The sequence below is a fragment of the Elgaria multicarinata genome, chromosome 1, assembly GCF_023053635.1.
Source record: "Elgaria multicarinata webbii isolate HBS135686 ecotype San Diego chromosome 1, rElgMul1.1.pri, whole genome shotgun sequence".
Lineage (NCBI taxonomy): Eukaryota > Metazoa > Chordata > Lepidosauria > Squamata > Anguidae > Elgaria > Elgaria multicarinata.
In genome coordinates, this window is record NC_086171.1 from 88,797,275 (window position 1) to 88,818,631 (window position 21,357).

General features: G+C 43.0%; 1 protein-coding gene across 1 annotated transcript in view; it reads right to left on the reverse strand.

Moving 5' to 3' along the window:
• The window catches only part of PARM1 (prostate androgen-regulated mucin-like protein 1), a 50,979-nt gene that overhangs the window by 16,574 nt on the left and 13,048 nt on the right, over positions 1-21,357 (reverse strand). The window contains exon 3 of the mRNA XM_063147541.1: positions 19,129-19,498. Coding sequence (XP_063003611.1) covers positions 19,129-19,498 — 370 coding nt within the window. The remainder of the gene's footprint in view (positions 1-19,128; positions 19,499-21,357) is intronic.

Consider the following 21,357-nt stretch of genomic DNA (forward strand, 5'->3'; position numbering starts at 1 on the left):
CGGGCCAAGAAGATGATCTTAGCGGCAGAGTGGTGGACAGAGACCAGCGGACTGATGTGAGACGAAGGAAGGCCAGAGAGAAGAAGGTTGCAGTAGTCCAACCGAGAGATAACCAGTGCGTGAACGAGAGTCTTGGCAGAAGAGACAGACAAAAATGGTCGAATCCTGGCAATATTATACAGGAAGAAACGACAGGATTTAGCTACTGCCTCGATGTGAGGAGTAAAGGAGAGCGAGGAGTCAAATATAAAGCCAAGACTACGAGCTTCCTTGACTGGAGTAAGCGTGACATCGTTGACAGTAAGGGAGAATGAGAGGTGAGGAGAAGGTTTAGGAGGAAAAACTAGCAGTTCAGTCTTTGCCATGTTAAGTTTCAAACGACGATGAAGCAGCCAGGCTGAGATATTGAGTCTTGTATCAAAAGCTTACTTTGTTAACAACGTTAATTTTCTATTTGTCATTAAATTTGAGGCAATTCCATCAGGGTGCTATGAGGGAGGGGTTATTATGCTTGCATACCAGCCAGCCAGTTAGGTGAACAATGTCATGTAGGCTCTTTCGCTGAAGTAAATGCTTTCCAAACTGTTAGGAGTTGGGGTGGGTGGGTTTTACCTGAGCAGCTAATAGCTCCAGGGATTTGTGGCGAATTACCTCAAGAAAAGGTTAAAACCTTTTCCCAGAGCACCACATCACTGATCTTCAAAGCATTAATTAGCAAAACAAAAACCACCCGAGATCTTAATCAAGGCTCTGATACATCTGGTTTGAGCAGGGAATGTGTGGAGATTGGGGGAAAAAACCCTGAGAGCTGGTGGAGACATAATTTGAATGATTTTCTATATTGACCACAGTCTGATGCAAAGCCTGCCCTGAATTTCTGCCTGTCATGCAGTGCACCTCAGGTCAAGTAATAAACTTGTGTGGCATGATTACAAGACAACAAGTTACATGCCAACATTTAGAGGTAGTGATTCGTTTCTCTATGGTCTTGAGTCTGGGCTGTTGCTTCTTTTGCCGACAGCAGCTCTTGCGCTTTGAACAGTTGTATGACGGCAAGTTTAAAACACAACAGGAGCTGCTGTGTTTGTCATGAAGCTGCAGTGACGGGAAAAAAGCAGATCTCTGCTGGGAAGAGAAGCAGCAACCCTCTAAGCCAAAAGAATCAAGAACTCCCGAAACAAAGCAAAGCTAACGCAACCAAATTTTGCTTGCCGACAAACCTGTAGCATTTTGCAATTGATAGAACACGTGCAAAAGAAAAGACTGCAAGAGAAAACTGAGCAGCTGCAGATCTGTCAACTTCAGAGACTGAAAGAACTTGCAGAAGCTGTCACAAACCAGCCATTACTAGAGCTCAGTTATTAAGCTGCTCTGTAAAGTTTGCTGTTGATGTGACAGTTGAGAACAAATGTTACATTTTGGGGTTTGTACAGTAAAATCTGAAGACTATTTTCCCTTCCTCTGGCACCCTACTGCAGCCCCATACCCCCACACTCCTGAGTCAGTTTATCTTTCAACTCTGCATTTATAAAGGTTTTTGATGGGAAATTTAACTAGAGTCGACACTACACAACAAAATGTCTGCTGAAGGTAGGGCCAAACTAAGCCTGACAGTTTGATCTGGGACTTGGCACTCAGGGAAGGAATGCTTAACCCTTTCTTCCCACACTGTTTCCCAGATCTAAAAATTGCCCTCCTAAAGCTGCTATTTAGCCCTGCATGGGGGTGGGGGGCAGTTATAGATGAAATACCTATTTTCGCTCTGTGGAGCTGATACAAACATGGCCTGCCCCTGACATTTCTACTAGGTTAGGCCTTATACACCAGATGCATGGCATAAGGTTTAGCCCCCATCCACAAATCCACCCCTCAAGGCAGGGGTGGGGAACCTCAGGTCCAAGGGCCCAATTTGGCCCTACAGGGTTCCCCAGAAGGCAACGTACCCTTTCCCCCCAACCACCGATCATTTGGTGGTTTCCTGGCGTTTGTGCCACTGTAAAAGGGGGAAATGCCTCTCCTAAAGCTTAGTTACCAGCAGTAACAACCTTAAAGTACAATATGCTGATATTTTGGGTATTTGGGGTACCATCCCTTTTAACTCCCCGCTACCCAAGAGCTTCACTGAAATTGAATTTGGCCCTGGGGCTGAAAGTGGTTCCTCACTCTTGTCTCAAGGGAAGCAGCGCACACCAATTTGGAACAATAAACTTTTCAATTTTCTTTTTTATATTAACTGTTCTGTGGATCACATCCACAGCATTAGAATAGTTCAAAATAACTGTTTTAGGCAGATATAACCTCTGGTTCCACTTCCACAAACAGTGGAAGTTTGTAGCAGAAAAGCTGACCACTTCCACAAACAGTGGACCACTTCCACTGAGCTGACCACTTCCACAAACAGTGGTTAGTATTTCAAATATAATGGTGACACCTTGCACAAATGAAGGTGTCATTCACATAAATCTTAGCATATATGTGAGCTTCCATCTTGTTATATGGAGAAAAACCCCATATAACAAGATCTGTTATATGTAGTGCAACTTGTAGATGTTTACACTATCTGCTGCTCCCTGGGCAAACCGTTTTTGAATGTTCTTTTCTGGATGTTTGTTCTGAAAGTTAATTTTGTCACCCAGCCAGCTTATTTACTTAAGCATTGTTTATTTATTGACAGACTTGAAAGAGTATACGTCTGAGGAAGTCTGAAATGAAATTGATATGACGAAATGGGAAAAGATAACCGGAATCCTGTTATAATTAATAATACAGTATATTACTGTGTTGTTATATTTTATTGTCAAGTTATTACCAGAAGCAATTCTTTGCCTTGTTTTGTCATCTTTATAATTGTGCATATTTGAATTGGTCTATTTGATAGTACTATATAATATAGAAGTCATTATTTTGACTCTGTACATCATCATTGTCTGACTGTATTGTTAAAATTGTTATGCAGTTATGTGCCTGTAGGCATTCTGGTCATTTGGGGTTTATAGTAAAACAGGTTGGGGAAGGATCCAGCCAAAGTTAAGCACTATCTGGGTGATGGAAGATGTGAGGATGTTTTCCGCTGCTATTATGTCGACTGAGATTAAAACACTTTTTGCATCCTTATTATAATGTTGCTGCTTTGGTAGAAGTTGATGAATTTAATTGGTTTAAAATTTAATATATTTTTGACATTTATTTTCTGCTACAAATTATTTTTCGTAATGTGTTATTCAGAGAAAGGTTTGTTAGTTAGCTAATTGTGGATATTTGTGCCCTTGTTCTTTTCAGTGGATGGTACTGTCGCTGGGTTTACATGTAATGCTAAGCCATAATGTGTTGCTATCCACTATGTATCATAGATTATGCAAACAGCCCACTATGCCCATACTGCAGAGTGTGGGTTCTCAAAGTGGGTTGGTTGAGCAGATTAACCCATTGTGGGTGGCGGAAATATCCCACAGACAACACACAAACCCATCATGGGTTCTGCCAGAAGATAAATCATCATGGTTAGCATGTTGTGTGAACTCAGCCAGTGTGTATGTGTGCATATATGGTGGAATGTTGTTGACTTGTTAGCTGGCTAGTGTGGATATATTAATGAAATGTGTTAAATGGATTAAGTATGAAATTTAAAAATCTTGGCTGTATTCTTGTTTATGTTTTGTCTTAATGTCTTTGTCATTAATGTTTTGGGCTCTATTGTGTTTGACAAAAGTGGCATATAAACAAATCTAAACATTAATTTTCAGCTCCACTGATTTCAGTGGAGAGATTTAAGATCATCCTTAATAATCCCACTGAAATAAGTGGGATTGTACTGGGCCCAGTGATGAGAGAAGAGTGACAGTCAACGGTCTAAAAGAATTCACAGAGATTACAGAGTTACCAAAATAGATGTATTCAAACTTTCGTTTAGAGAAACAGAATTATGGTAAAACTCAATCCAATGTTATTGAGGCCAGGTGTTAAATAGGAGTCAATCTGATTCAGCAATCCAAATAACATGTGGGAAAACAGCAGCCACTCTTTGAATTCACGTAATTTATTATTATTATTATTATATTTATTTGTATCCCGCCTTTTGCCCAATACTGGGCAGTAAGGAACTCTAAACCAGGGAGTGAGGAACATGTGGCTCTCCAGATGCTGTTGGACTACAACCCCCATCAGCCCTAGCCAGCATAACCAATGATAAAGGATAATGGGAGTTGTAGTCCAACTTCAGGGGGGGCACACCCCCGCTCTCAAAACTAGCTGCTGAACAACATACTCTATTTCTGATCTTTAACTAAATAGCAACTAATCAATGTCTACCAACCTGGGCAAATGAGCAGAAGTAGCTCAAGCTGCCTGAGTAGCCCAATTCTCACTGAGATGGGGCACCTGTGTCTGGACTGCATAACTACAGACTGGGACTAACATGACTGAATGCTCTTCCACCCCACCCTTGAAATCCCTGTACAGGGAGTTGTCATGGAGCAGGGTTCTAGCACAGCTTTGTACTTGACACATCCATATTCTGTGTGCAGGGAATTTTAAAAACACTGTACTATTCTGCTGTCAGAAGTGGGAGAGCCCAGGCAGAGGTTTACCACCTCAGTCAGAACGCCTCTGAGCCTTTGGCTTTTGATCAGACAGAAGCTTCCAGAACATTCTCAGTCAGTGTTCCCCTAATCTGGTGTCCTCCTAATGTGTTGGACTACAACTCCCACTACCCCCAGTCAGCACACCCTAGAGCTTGCTGACTGGGGATGATGGGAGCTGTAGTCCAACATGCCATGTTGGGAAAGGCTGTTCTAGGCTGTAGCTTGAAGATTTTGCCCAAGAACTCTAATACTGAGCTTTACAAATGTTTCAGCACTTTCCATTATACTGGGAGAATTACAGGATGAAACCAGGGAGGGGTTCTGAGCTCCCTACAAAAAAGATGTCTTTGTCGATGACTTGGAGCAGCCTGTCTTCTTCCAAAGTAATTGAATTTCATGTACTGGGAGTCACGCATCCCTGTCAGTCTCTTATAAATTACCATCTTTAGTTCCACAGTTCTGGGCAGATGCTGCTTGAGAGTACATCCCATCATCACACTAATACGCTGCACTGCCAGACCTATTTTATTAAGTTTAGAGGTCTCTGTTTTCTGTCACCAAGTCACAGTGACAAGTCAGCTGATAACTCCACAAACAGGCCAGGCCATGGATGCGATAGGATGTTCCGTTTTGTACTGGGCTTCCACCATGAATGTGTATTTGACAGCAGTCTGTAGTAAAAGTGCTTTCAGGGCAAACAATGCTTTAATAACATGATTTCTTATATGAACACTCAACTAGATTAACAATAGCCAGGCTCGTGCATATGTCACATTTGTGCAGAAAAACAATATAATATGGTATTGACCAGAAGATGCAGCTCCGTGACCATCTCAGCTTTTAATCATCCTCATCCTCAAGTTTCTAGTACTTACGCTAACAGAGATATGCTGGGATGTGGGCAATGCCTGATGAATCTCAGAAGCCAAAATATTTGCTGAATATTAGCACTTTACACTTTCCAAAATAGGAGAAGCACCACAAATTGTGCAAAACAGTAATAATTGTAGAATAAATTATAATCAAGGGAAATTATGCAAATTTGCTTAGCCTGCATAATGTATACAGGGTGCAGGATTCAGATTTTTGGTTAATTCAGGTTGACAGTTGTTATGTTTAGCATAAAAAAGGAACCACAAACCACTTAGGCTTCCTCTCATCTTTCTCCTTAATACTGTACAAAACTGCTCTTTTTTGTTTATGATTTTTAATACAGATATATATATATATATATATATATATATATATATATATATATTAAAGGCCCATATTTGTAAGCTGTCACTCTGGCTGAAAATTACTGTAACCATTTTAAAATCACAGGAACTAGATGAAATCTTGAGAGGACCTTCCTTCCCGTGTAGAACCTGGTAATGGTCAATCTACTGGCTCCTTTGGAATCCAAAAAGTTGGTAAAGCCTGAGATCCAAAAATCAAGAAAGGGTAAGTTGTGAACCCAAATCAAAAGCAAAAGAGCCACTGTAGAATGAGCTGAGACAAAACAGGGGCACGGATTACAGAACCAGAGGAAGGAAAGGTTTTCTGTTGCATCATAATACTGCTGTTGCAGTATGTAGTCACTTGCTCAGCTAAACATAACACGTTGGCATTCTAAGACAATAGCCATTTCTACACAATTGTTTTTCATATGCTGTGGTTATTTATTTGTATAGAATTCAGAAATTTCCCTTCAAGGTGATGATTCTCTTGTGGGATATCACAGTTTTCCTTTATTCAGAGAGCAATTATTTTGTCATTAGGAATACACATTTTCTTCCGTGGGAGAGTACCATTACTGCTATGTGAAATATAGTTATTAATATTTCAGAGGCCTTCATTAAGGCTGGTGACATCACAGGTTCAAACATTACATTGTTATGTGTATGCCTAAGAATGTAACATGTGAACGAGACAAACAGATGTTTGGGAACACATATATCAAACAGATATAGGACATATTTCTGTCTAAATATGCATAGGATTGTTCCCTAAGCCAACCTCAAATTATAGCTTTATGTCCTCAGTTGTTCCAAACCTGTTAACCAGTTTCCTAGTTCAGATGACATGAGAAACTATAGTTAATAAAAGGTTTCCTTGTTTGTTTACTTGCTCATGTGAAGTAAGAAATACAGTGATTGTGTGCACGGCCAAAAGGATTATTTATATCTCAGTTAGTAAGCTGATCAAATATTGCTTTCCAGACTCTACCTCCTAATTGTTTTCCAGACTCTTTACTTCCGTATTGTATAGCATTCTTAACTAGGTCAGTATATGTTATCTAATGCAAAAGAAGGCAGAATACCAACAGCAGGGCCACTAGAGGTCGATCCGGACAAGTTCTGCTTGGACCCACCTACTCTCACCTCCTACAAGTTTCCCCCCTGCATGGACCGGCCACACTTCTGTGAGGATTGGCAGCAGAAAAAAGAGCAGAAACAGCTTTTACCATGCAGTATAGTGAATAGGAGGGTTGGGGGAGAAAAAGAAGAGAAAATATTTTGCTTTTGTATAAGGCAGCTTTCTATATTTTCCTCCATAAAGTTGCAAAACTTTGTTATCTCTTTCCTATAGAATCATAGAATAGTAGAGTTGGAAGGGGCCTAAAATGCCATCGAGTCCAACCCCCCTGCTCAGTGCAGGAATCCACCCTACAGCATACTTGACAGATGGTTGTCCAGCTGCCTCTTGAATGCCTCGAGTGTGGGAGAGCCCACAACCTCCCTAGGTAACTGGTTCCATTGTTGTACTGCTCTAACAGTCAGGAAGTTTTTCCTGATGTCCAGTCAGAATCTGACTTCCTGTAACTTGAGTCCATTATTCCGTGTCCTGCACTCTGGGAGGATCGAGAAGAGATCCTGGCCCTCCTCTGTGTGACAACCTTTTAAGTATTTGAAGAGTGCTATCATTTCTCCCCTCAATCTTCTCTTCTCCAGGCTAAATATGTCCACTTCTTTCAGTCTCTCTTCATAGGGCTTTGTTTCCAGACCCCTGATCATCCTGGTTGCCCTCCTCTGAACACGCTCCAGCTTGTCTGTGTCCTTCTTGAAGTGTGGTGCCCAGAACTGACGCAATACTCTAGATGAGGCCTAACCATGGCCGAATAGAGGGGAACCAGTACCTCACGTGATTTGGAAGCTATACTATTAATGCAGCCCAAAATAGCATTTGCCTTTCTTGCAGCCACATTGCACCGTTGGCTCATATTCAGCTTGTGATCTACAACAATTCCAAGATCCTTCTCATTTGTAGTATTGCTGACGAGACTCCATGACTCCACTGGCACTCCTTATTAAATTGGAAGAGCCAGTATCTCTCACAAATGTGTTTTTTTATTTGAAAATTTCGGGTGGGGGCAGAAAGAAGATAGTGTAAATCTATCCATTTTACTCAGATGTAAGTCCCACCATAATCAGTAGGGTTTACTTTCATTTAAGTGCACATTTTTATTTGGAAATGGAAGGAGAGTCCTGACCACTATTTTCACTTTAATATTCTGTGAAGCTTCAGGATGCATAAAGTACTTCGCAAAACATCAAGTACAACAGGTCTGCAAGAGTGGTGTTCTGAACATGCTTGAATAGTAGTATCAACAATTCTGTTCCGTGAGTTCCTGTCGCAATCAGCCATAGGATTGTATTGTAAGGATCTTATTCTAGCTCTATATTCTGCCATAGGTCCAGTATAACGAGCAAGCAATAACTTCTTCTGCATTTCTGTAATGTGCAACAAAAGGAATACATTTCCAAGCTTAAAAGAACAAAAGTTATACCAGTTTCACCAAGAGTCTTTCTGTAGTAAGGAGTCTTCCATGAATACACATACACACACACACACACACACACACACACACACACACACACACACACACTCACTCTCTCTCTCTCTCTCTCTCTCTCTCTCTCTCTCTCTCTCTCTCTTCATGTAATATTTTTAGGGTCCACTGTTAGAATCTCTGATCTGCTAACCCAGTGGTAAACTGTGTGTCAATAGAGTCAGGACACCCCACTGCATGACTCATCATGAGATACAGTTAGTAACTGCAACCTAGCTCTGCCCCAACCCACCATTTTGTGTTTGGCTCAGCCTGAGCTACCGTTTTGCAGTTGGCTCCGGCAAAAGCAAAACACACATACAGACACAAAAGTGTATGTAGATCCCGCAAGCCAAAATTCTGCCCATCCCTGATCGAATGGCAGTATTGGCCAACAAGATAATAGTGCTCTTGTGCAGCTCCAATTCCTTTCGAGGTGGTTGCACAGGAGAATTTCGCTGCACAACTGAATTCCAAACCAAGGAGGCAGGATGGAGTTGCACCACAACATATCTTAACAGCAACTCAAAAAATGACTACTATAATAGGCAAGGCTGAAAGAAGTTAAAAAGTAAACATTTGGCCAAGTGCCAGCCTATGTCCTTCACCGCCAGACATTTCTGGTCAACAAGTGAGTTCAAAAGCAATTCCATTAAATGTTGAACTTATTATTCACTTATTATCCAACACAGCAACAATGGCCACAGTTTCCAGCCACCAGGCTTCTGACTCCTGCAATTTGCTAGCTTACTGTCACATGTCTGTGCGTTAAAGCAACAACAGGGCACTAGTTAGGTTTTAAACACATAATGAGGCTCCTGGCTTGTTTTGTAGCTTTTTATCTCAGCATGAACTCTGATCTCATTAAGACAATTGTTTACAGCATCAGATCTTTCTAAAACGAGATCCCCCCTTTCCCAAGCGGAATTGTCGTTTCTTAAGACAATGAGCTCAAGTTTAACAAGCGACTTTGCTTTAACAAGCAAATTTTTTAAAAAAGCATAGTTAAATCTCAGTTGTAGCCACAGGGATTTGAGCAACTTCATTATCCAGAAAAAAAGTGTGTGTGTGTGTTTGAGGGGGTGGGGTAACTAGCAATCAAAGCTTTAAAACTAATGGGATTTCTTACATGGGTAAACTCAGAATAATGAAGTATTGCTCAGTGTTGTGTGTTTATTTACGACACAGGGTTTGTGAGCAATTACTGCAGGCATCAGCTGTCTCTATGTAAAACTAGAAAAAATCCTGTCATAATTATGGTGGCTGGGTGGGAAAGGGGTGCATATATAGCAAGGGGTGGGGTGGGGGAAAGGCATGTGTCTCTCCCTAGTTGGCTGCTGTCAGGGGCAGAAGGCATTTTTATTCCCACCACATCATTGTCCCGAAGTACAGGCCTTGCTCTTAGACCCACAGGAGCGAGCTGGTTTATTTAATAAGGGTATACCCTTATTAAATGTAAAAATATTTCCATGGCTGCTTCAATGTAAAAATATTTCCATGGCTGCTTCAATGTAAAAATATTTCCATGGCTGCTTGTAGGGCGTGCTGGCTCCAGGTTTCTGAGGGTCCTTGGGAAGGACAACTTCAATGGGACTCCACCATCAATGGCCCCGTTCAGAAGACACCTTAAACCATGGCTTTAACCTTGGTGAATAAAGCAAAAAGCCTTATTCAATGTGGTTAAATCCATGGTTTAAAGGTGTCTTCTGAACACGGCCAATGAGTTTACCGTCTCACTGCCACTGTCAGTAGCTGCTATTGGTCGTCATCTTCTACAAACATGCACGGGGGCGTGTTTGTAGTCCCGCTTTTGGTCCTTAAAGAGGACTGCTTCATTCTTGGTGAATTTTGGACACTGAAGATTTACCTCAAATACAGGATAACTAAGCAAGTGTTGCATGGTACCAAAAGCCTTTCTAGGTTACAGATTAAAAGGGTAGCTGGCAAGCATGAAACTGCAGCTGTATCTTATAAATAATTGAGTTGGAGTTAAAATAAGAACAGGATCTAAAAATATCACTTTCAGATTCTTTTGAAATTCAGAAGAAAGGAGATTGTGTCCTGGTTCACACATAACACTAACCCACAAATTATTTAACCCATGGTTTGTTTTCTTAATCCCAGGGCTTTTTGTTTCCCTCCTCCTTTGCCTGCTCCTTCCCTGTATTACCAAAATCCCTTTGTGGCACTGTAGTACTGGTATGTAGAGCAGCAGGGGGTTTTTAAAGCACTTTTTCTAACCACCTCTGTAACTTGGCAAAACAACCCATAAACAACCCATGGTTCTGCATTCATATGTAAGAAACTATGGCTTAAACAAACCCACGTTCACAACCCAACAGCAAACCATGGGTTCTCCTTCTGGGTTGTTCTTTGTTAACAAACCATTAAAATGGTTGGGTTCACACGTCATGACCACCCAAATTCAACAATCCATGAGTGAATATACCATGGGTTAGTGTTATATGCAAACAAGGTGTAAGGCTACAATTCTATACACATGAACCTGGAAGGAAATCCCACTGAACTTAATGGGGCTTACTTCCTGAGTAGACATGTGTAGGATTTGCTCTGTAAAATGCAGTTTGTTGGATTGCAAGGAGACAGCTCTTCAGAAAACCCCAGATTATTTAGGAAACAAAATCAAAAGGTTTTGATGCACCCTAAAAACAAATAATTTGATTGTGGCTATAAGTTTTTGTGGACTGCAGCTCACTTTGTCGGATACTACATTAATATTATCCTCAGTTGGCAGGTATAAACACATAAATCATGGCTGAGAAAAAGATATGAGAAAGTATGGGACCAAAAGGCCTGTTCAGACTACACACTAAGCCATGGTTAGGTTGCTAACCCTTTTTGCAGCATATGGTTAGTGAGCCTGTTTAAACTGTGGTTATGTAGCCACTACAGATAGGAATGGTTCACACAACATGCTAAGTCATAATGTTTAGCTCAAAATGCTTAATCACTGTGACTTAGCATATCGTTTCAACAGGGTCAATGAAATGCAAGGAGTAGCTTTTGATCTGTGGCATTTCTACTCAAAACCTAAATGTATGCAAGATAACAACAGACTGACCACAGCAGATTATCTGAAAGCTTCATCACACCAGCAGTTTAATGCACTCTCGCCATGCCTGGTATCTGGTTTTGCAGTGCGGGACTCGCAAGACATCGTCCCTGTCCTGCACCCATTTTGCGTCTTTTCCTCTGTTTTGCATATTATTTTGGTGTGAGGAAAGTCTAGATTATTTTCCCCAAGTGATTTTAATGCGCCCTTAAGCCTCGGTGTAGTGCTGTCCCCTTGCTTTTTCCTTTGTTGGGGGCGTGTGCTTTGAATGGAGTTTTGCTGATGAAAGGGGAGGGCAGGGCGGTCCTCCAGCATTCTGAGTTGAAATGAATGGACTTTTTTACTGCTCCAACTCCACCCTCCTTGCCTGCAGCTCCATCATTTTAAAGATAAAGAGATGAAACTTCAGACCTTGAGAGCTCTTAAGTAGAGCTTTAGGCATGCCGAGTTTGAAACAGATTGGTTCATCCTTTGATTTTTAGGTTTTTTAAAATTCCCCCCCTTATACCATTTCCCATTGATTTCAACTGCATTTACATCCAAGTCATACTAAAATCCGATGCTTACCTTTGAGTAACCCCATTGAACAGAGAAAGACTTACTTCTGAGTAAACAAGTATAGAACTGATTTTTAATAGTGTGGTCACTCAGAAACTTTTTTTTAAAAGTCTAAAACAGCAAACTGGAAAAAAGTGCTTTGCTGCCCTATCACTTCTGAGGTCTTCTGTTTACTCAGAAGTAAATCTCTCTCTGTTCAATGGGGTTTACTCAAAGGTATGCATACATCAGATTTTAGTATGACTTGGATGTAAATGCAGTTGAAATCAATGGGGTTTACTCTTGAGTAAGGGAACCAGCAGATCTCTATTTTATGAATTGGAGATGCACAGCTTCGCATTATCAAAGTAAAGGAAAATAGATCCTCCACAAATGTAAACAGGTGGAATTTTGCATTGGTGGACTATCAGGGAAATGTTTTAAGGGGGGGGATTTAAAAAATCCTAAAAAAATCAAGGCATGAACCAATCAATTCAAACTTGGCATGCCTAAAGCCCACCTTAAGACCTACCACCCTGCCAAATTTCATCTCTTTATCTTTAAAATTACACAGATGTAAGCATTTTTAAAAATTCATTTAAAAAATTCCTAAAAATGAAGGCATGAACGGATCTGATTCAAACTTGGCATGGCTAAAGCCCTCCTTAAGAGCTATCACCGTGACAAGTTCATCTCTTTATCTTTAAAAATGAGGGAGCTGTAAGCATTTTGATTAATTCCCATAGGAGCTCCAATGAGTGAAGGGGGAAGGCTGTCACATTTATTTATATATTAAATTTTTATACCGCCCAATAGCCGAAGCTCTCTGGGCGGTTCACAAAAATTAAAACCATAATAAAACAACCAACAGGTTAAAAACACAATTACAAAATACTGTATAAAAAGCACAACCAGGATAAAACCACGCAGCAAAATTGATATAAGATTAAAATACAGAGTTAGAACAGTAAAATTTAAATTTAAGTTAACATTAAGTGTTAATACTGAAAGAATAAAAAGGTCTTCAGCTGGCGACGAAAGCAGTACAGTGTAGGCGCCAGGCGGACCTCTCTGGGGAGCTCATTCCACAACCGGGGTGCCACAGCGGAGAAAGCCCTCCCATCGAGAAATTTAACCTCTTTGTCACGACTGGAATATGAATTTATCCAATCAATGTGAGGATAATTGAAGTCACCCATTATTACAATACTTCCTCATTTGGAGGCCTCCCTGATTTCATTCTCCATCTCAAGGTCACTCTCAGCATTTTGGTCTGGGGGACGATAGCACTTTCCTAGCACTACATTTGTTTTGAGGCTCTGCATTGTCACCCACAGCACTTCTATGGAAGAGTCTTCCCCGTTTGGGTGCTCTAGTCTACTTGACACAACACCCTCTTTGACGTGCAGAGCAACACCGGCCCCAGTACGCCCTTCCCTGTCCTTTGTATCCAGGGTTGACCGTATCTCACTGGTTCTCTCCATTCCACCAGGTTTCTGTAATGCCCACTATGTCCAGGTTCTCCTTTGAAACCAAGCACTCCAATTCTCCCATTTTGGCTTGGAGGCTTCTAGCATTTGCACAGAAACACCTATGCGCGGTGTCCCTCGCCAGACGTCTCTGATGTGTCCCTTTTTTCCTGTTGCACTTTAGCCTCTTGGATCGGCTATCATGTTCTATCCTGTACTCATGGCCTATTTGCTCCCCTTCTACATTGGGACATACACAGCACTGGGTAGAAACGCACAAGGTTTTAGTTTTATTTTGTTTTGACAGCACAGGCTTCACGTGAGCTTGTAAGGTATTGTGTGACAGCAGAGGCTGCTGCATAACTGTAATCAAACTGGGCTTTTCTCAAATCTTGCTGAAAGTTCTGCATGCCAACGTTGCTTTATACAAAAACAGTAAATACCGCCATTAACAAAGGAAAGGATAAATTACCCAAAATTTTGGCAACAAACAGGAAAGCCTTTCTATTCCGAAACAGCCACAAAACAATAAACAACAGAACAGGGAGCATGATGCCACTATTATGAAACTGCTGTCAAAAAAATTCATGAACCAGTCACTGGGAGATGAGGTACCTGCCTTGAAGAGAGCCAAAACGTTATAAAGCTTCAAAAACTGGAAGTAGAGCAGAGCCCTGCAGCCCAAGATCGGTCAGGATATTCCAGATGAGTGAACTTCAGTTCTCCTTAGCTCCTGATCATTCGAAGCTCTTTACTTTGCCACTTCTCTCTCCTGCCTAGAATTCCCCCCTCCTCGGGGCCGAACGGACATAATGCAGCCATTCCACGATTGGATCTCCCAGGGCAGCTAGCAGGAGCAATTTTAATTGGAAAAGTAGTGCTGGGGGAGGATTTTTTTTTTCTTTAAACACTTTTACCCAGTGCCTTTCGCCTGATGTAACCCCTCCCCAGAAACTATTAGCCCCACTGTGGGAAAAATGGCGGAAAGACAGGCACAAAGAGGTAACAGCAGTTTCAGATTGTAGCAAAATCGGAACAACTTAAATCCAAAAAATAGATTGCAGGGTGGGGTGGGGGGGAACCACCCCCAGTGCTGTTCCTCCACTAAAGCAGAGCTCCCCTACAGATGCTTGACAGAAAACTGAAGTTCAAGCACTGACAGAGGAGATGAGGAGATGAAAGGATACAGAGTCAGAGAATTATTGGCACTGCACCGCCTGAAGCATATGAGCAGGTGTCATGGATCAAAAGAGAAACAAAAAGCCCATGGTTTCCTACGCTGTACCAAAATTCTGTGATAGTTCTCCCCTCTGCTGTAAAACTGGCTGCTTTCAATTATTTACTGCACGTTGTAGCTAGTGCACTATGTCTATCAGCTGCATCTTAGGGCGGGGGGAGAAACTCAATTGCTGTGTACTTTGCACTGTGACAATCACCTTGAGTGACTTATGGAATTTTACTATTTTGGGACAAGCAATCTTTGGTGGTGGCTGCTGACTTGATAAGCTAACTGTACAGAACTGCCATTAAAAAAAGCGAGTAATTCTTCTACCATTGTTTTAGAGCATTTGAAGAAAGCTACAGCTCTGAGGCTGGCCCGAACCGTTCTAGCACTCTGGACCAAACCATTTTGCACTCTCGTGGCTCCTTGGCCTGCTATGCCCTGTACGCCCCTCTCCCTTCCTTTTCCTGTGACTTGAGGAACACCAATGGGGCTTCATCCAGGCCTGTTCAAACCTGAGCCAGTCCACATCCCTGCTTCCCTCCACAACTTTGTTAACCCTGGCTCCAGGGCACCTATAGGCACGGCTGTTTGTCTCATACGAGGACAGAAAAGCCAAAGAATATGGTGTTGAGGGCAGATGTTAACTTCGTGAGACTCTTAGCTTTCCTTTTCTTTTTGAAAGGAAGTTTGTAACCCTTATGGAAAATGTTTCTGAAAATATATTACTGGCACCTGCTGAAATCTCAGAAGCAGAGATGCTGAACAAGATTTCCAGTAGTTTTCTTGGGGGGTGGAGGTGGATTTCAATGTCCAGGATAGCTTCTCATCCTTCCCCATGACTAGCAAAACCAAAATAAATTATGCAAAATAGCAAAAATTGCAGGGAAATATAGGTAAAGTTGTTCAGACCAAATTAATTGTTGAATAGCATTTCTACCAGTTCATGCAAATGACTTAAGGGTTACCTGTCTCACCTGGAACCTAGTTCTCTTTTCTTCTTTTTAAAGAGGATTTGAACCTTGCCACTTTTCACACTGATTTTGTGCTTTCTTGTTCGGTAGCGACTGTACATTCCCCCCGTTCCCACACTTGATCTGAAATTTTTGGTTTACCAAAAAACCAAACACCCATCAAAAGTAACAAATTAAATTTTCTAGATCAGCAGAGAGAGACTATATGATTTCTGGAAAATGCTAATGTGAATAACTGAGGAAGGTATGAGACGTAAACGTAGAGGCATGGAAATTTCACAGGTGCAGGGTAGCACCAAGTAAAATATAGTTGCTGCACAGAACTGGATGACAGAGATCACACAAAAAATGCACAGACTTCCGAGAACGTCATGAACAAGAGGCAACCAGAGAGTGACCTCCTGGTTAGAATAAGGGATATTCAAATAGTACTGATTCGCTGGTAGCAGCATGCTGAATAGGCAGCTGAGATTAATGTAGAATCATAGAATAGAATAGCAGAGTTGGAAGGGGCCTACAAGGCCATCGAGTCCAACCCCCTGTTCAGTGCAGGAATCCACCCTAAAACATCCCTGACAGATGGTTGTCCAGCTGCCTCTTGAAGGCCTCTAGTGTGGGAGAACTCACAACCTCCCTAGGTAACGGATTCCATTGTCGTACTGCTCTAACAGTCAGGAAGTTTTTCCTGATGTCCAGCCAGAATCTGGCTTCCATTAACTTGAGCCCATTATTCTGTGTCCTGCACTCTGGGAGGATTGAGAAGAGATCCTGGCCCTCCTCTGTGTGACAACCTTTTAAGTATTTGAAGAGTGCTATCATGTCCCCCCTCAATCTTCTCTTCTCCAGGCTAAACATGCCCAGTTCTTTCAGTCTCTCTTCACAGGGCTTTGTTTCCAGACCCCTGATCATCCTGGTTGCCCTCCTCTGAACACGCTCCAGCTTGTCTGCATCCTTCTTGAATTGTGGAGCCCAAAACTGGATGCAATACTCTAGATGAGGCCTAACCAGGGCCAAATAGAGAAGAACCAGTACCTCACGTGATTTGGAAGCTATACCACTTCTGTGCCAACACAGAAGCAATGGTCTTCCACACTACACCATTACTAGCTGGTTGGGCTCGCCAGAACATGGGACTGAACTCTTCTGCCTCAAAAATAATTTTGCAAGGCAGAGCTTTATCCTGTGCTTCAGAAGCTGATCGGCCACAGCTCCCAGTAGATGTCTGCTACACATCTAGACATATACATCTCCACATCATATTGTGTATGTTTATTGCAGAAAATACCACTGGAATCTGCCGTACAACAGGTGAAGTGGCCCTTGAATATATTTGTGTAGGTGTACCTTGGAGCACCTGAATTGATAGTAAGTTCAAAGTTACAAGGTTTGAATATACATCTAGCCTTTTGTAAATTGCAATGTTTTTATTGTGTATTAAATAAATGAAAGTATTTTAATTGTTGGGACTAGCCTGGGTTTATGACAAAGGATGAGCTATCTTAACAAAACATTATGTAGATAGTAGAATTGCACAAAACATTATGTAAAAAGAAGCTACCTGTGACCAACAATTACCAGTGATTGACCATTGACTACCATATTTCTTCGATTGTAAGACACCATCGATTGTAAGACGCACACTAATTTCAGTACCACCAACAGGAAAAAAACCTAAGACACACCCGCGATTCTAAGATGCACCCCATTTTTAGAGATGTTTATATGGGGGGGAAAGTGTGTCTTAGAATCGAAGAAATAGGGTATGTTGGCTAGGACTGATGAGATTAGCAGGCCAATAAGATCTGGATGGCCACAAGTTGACCACCCCTAACCAAATGGAACACACTGCAGACCACAACTAAAAACTCAATTCTGCCACCCAATCAATGCTCAATGTAGTGTAGCACACTGTGTAGCACACTCAATGAGCTGTGCAGCAAACATGTGCTGGCACATGTTACATTGTTAGATACAGACCAAAAGACATGTAACAAGTGAATAGGTAGCCTTCTGTTACCAGCGACTGTCTTCAACTGAAGTTTTCTGTCATATTGTTCAAGGGAGAACAAGTAACAAGTTTTTTTCTCTTCTGTCCTTAGATATTATCACCTTTCAAGGAGGTCAAAATATTCCTATTTAATTAGCCAAGGAAAACTCTCTACATTCTGGAGGCATTCTGCTTTCTATTTCTATTCTCACTCCCTACATCAACAGTACACAAGCCACGTTTGCAATGCTTAAGTTTCAGTTTCCCCAACCTTTTCTCTTCCTCCTCCTGCAAATCTAAATAAACCCTTCTTTAATGACCAGACACCCCTCTTTTGAGGAAAGTGACTTAGATGATAGACTAGGAATATATCCTTTTGTAAATTATGTCCTGTTTATTGGGATTCCTTCCCCAAGAATTCTGTCCCTCTCTACTTGGAATTAAGTGCTATTGATTCCAGTGTACCTGACTTCCAAGCAGGTGTGCTTTGGATCGCAGCCCATTTTTAAGACCGAAAACAAACCCTGCACTTGAAAATCTGTAGTCACACTCTTTGAAGTAGAAAAGAAGGGTGCGTGTGTGTTTCTTTTTTAAAAATACACAATTCCATGAGTATCTTCGGGCAACTCATACTGGCTGATAATTTCAAAAACCACCTAGTTTATTTGTTTCATAGGATCACAGAGTTGGAAAGAGCTTTTAGGTCATCTAGTTCAACCCCCGTTAAAGAAAATTTAAAGCGAACGCATCCAACTGATGGCAGCTCAGCCTCTGCTTGAAGACCCCCCCCCCCCCCCGGACCCACTCCAGCAATTGGTTCCATTGTAGAAGTGCTTCTACCATTAAGAAGTTTTTATTATATTCATCAAAAAATTACCCTCCTGTAACTTCAGCCCCATTACATCAATTATGCCTTCTGGGGGAGCAGAGAACAAGCCCTTGTCCTCTTCCCTTCAGGTATTTTAAGAGGGCTGTCATGTCTCTCTCCCCCCCCCCCCCCCAGTCTTCTCTTTCCAAGGCCAAACACCTTTCCTCATAGGACTTCTTTTCTTCCACACCTCTGATTGTTTCACTTTGTTTAGATCCTTCTTAGGTAAATGCAGCACTCCTGATGCAATCTATTTTGGGTATGATCAGTGTGATGCAACCTACCCATGACTGGCATGGAATAAAATGGAACTATTACTACTCCCGGCTCGGTAACTACGGTTCTGTTCATGCAACCTAAAATGGCATTAGCCTTTTTTGCAGGTGCATCACGCTGCTGACTCACGTCCAGCTTCTGAGGGTTGGCGTTTATACCCCGCCTTTGCTCCTCGGATGCAGCACTGGGCAGAAATATAGCCTCTGGTCTTGGATACTGGGCTGCAACTTAAGCATCCCAGTCGACACCAACGGCACTTCGGAGGTCCAATCTGAACGGCGGCTGGGATGGAGAACCTCCCCAGAAGAAGTCGCACTTCCCGCTTCCTTACCTGCCGCTACGGCCACGAGGAGAAGGGCGGAAAGAGCCCGGCACTGCTGGGGAGCCATCGCGCCCACCGGCGTCTGGGCGCGGGGACCACTGCGGCAGGAGCGTCTAGAGCCGGAGATGGTGGCCACGGCGAAGCCCTCCGGCTTCTTGCGCGAGGCGGGCGACGAGGTTCTGCCGGCAGAACCAGCCGCGCTTCCTCCGGCTGCTCCGAGAAGCGCGTCTCTCTCCGCCACCCGGGGCTGCTGCAGTGAGACGCCTCCCTCGAGCCCGGGCGCCGTCCGCCGGCTCTTGCCTGCCTCCTTCCGCCGCCGCAGCTCCGGCTCCCTCCTTGCTCTGCCCCAGCGCGGCCCCTGCTGGGCGGTGCGCCGGACCTGGCAGTGCCGCGGGGCGAGAGGCGCCCGGACGGAAAGGGAGGCGCCAACGCCGGAGAACAGAGAAACGCGCGCCGGAGGCCCCAGCCAGCAGCATGGGCCGGGTGCTGTGACCCACCCGCTCCGCTACCTGCTCCTGCCGGCTTTGCCCTGCCGGGGGCCCCTCTGCCTGTTCAGGAGGCAAACGGAACCGTGGGCACTTTCACACTCCGCCGCTAAGTGCTAGCATAAAGTTTGGCTCAAAATAAAAACTTCATATCCCTGGCTATTTTTTTTTTATAATTGTTCGCTGTGATAATGACGTTTTAAAAGGCCTTTTAATATAAGCCAGGAGGGCCAGAGTGGGTTGAAAAAGCAGATTTAAAAATAAACTAGGGTGACCATATGGCTCGAGGCAAGGTTATTTGAAAGACCGTATTCTCCTTTATGGGCCTGCCCGTGCTTCGAGATCTTTTGGAGAAGCCCTTTCAGTCCCGCCATCTTCACAGGCATGCTTGGTGGGAACATGGGAGAGGGCCTTCTTGGTGGCTGCTCCGGTGCTTTGGAACTCGCTTCCCCGGGAAGCTAGGCTGGTTCCCTCCTTTGATGGGCTTTTGGAAGCAGGCGAAAACTTTTTTGTTCCAGCAGTCCTTTGGAGAATAATCTGGCCCTCCATCTATAATTTTGTTGTGTATTTTAAACGTTTATGTGCCCCCTCCCCACAATATATGTTTTAAACTTTGTAAGGCCGCCTTGAGGCCCAGCATTGGGCAAAAGGTGGGATACAAATAAATATAATATAGGGTGACCCTATGAAAAGGAGGATATACAGGGCTCCTGTATCTTTAACAGTTGTATTGAAAAGGAAATTTCAGCAGGTGTCATTTGTATATATGGGGAACCTGGGGAAATTTCTTCTCCATCACAGCAGTTAAAGCTGCAGGTGCCCTGCCTTCTTTTAAATCTGGTCACTCTAGTATAGCTCCTGCAGCTTTAACTGTTGTGATGGAGAAGAAATTTCACCAGGCTCTCAATATATACAAATGACACCTGCTGAAATTCCCTTTTCAATACCACTGTTAAAAGATACAGGAGCCCTGTCCTCCTTTTCATATGGTCACCCTAAAAGCTGCTTCACAAACATGCAGCTTATTCAAGTCACTCCTACAGAATTCAATGGGTTTCATTCCCCAGTAAACGTGCTTTAGTATATAGCAGTGAAATGATTTGGCTGTGAGTGCGCTCTTAAATCCTGTTCACTGAGAACAGGCCAATAATTAATCGTCCCATCTTTTCATCTAACCTTACAAAAAAAAAAGCATAAAACTCATTCATTCATTTATTTATGCCTACAGTCTAATCAAAATAGACTGTATTTTGAGGGAGGAAGCAGCAGCCAGGCACCTCTCCACCGTGCCTGGGTCCAGCTCCAGCTGAGAGCCCCCTCCCTCCTGCTACCAACTGTCTCTGCAGAGGCCACCAGTGAAGGAGGAAGCAGCAGCCAGGCACCTCTCCACCGTGCCTGGGTCCAGCTCCAGCTGAGAGCCCCCTCCCTCCTGCTACCAACTGTCTCTGCAGAGGCCACCAGTGAGGGAGGAAGCAGCAGCCAGGCACCTCTCCACCGTGCCTGGGTCCAGCTCCAGCTGAGAGCCCTCCTCCCTCCTGCTGTCAACTGCAACTGCTGAACTTTCCAACTAAGATTGTAGTGCCTGAGTTTGCTTTCCTTTCCCCCCTCCTCCTCCTCCCTCCCAATCCCCTTTCCTTTTGTGTCATGTCTTTTAGATTGTAAGCCTGTGGGCAGGGACTGTCAAGAAATACTTTTGTAAGCCGCCATGAGAGCCTTTTTTGGCTGAATGGCGGCATAAAAATACTTAAATAAA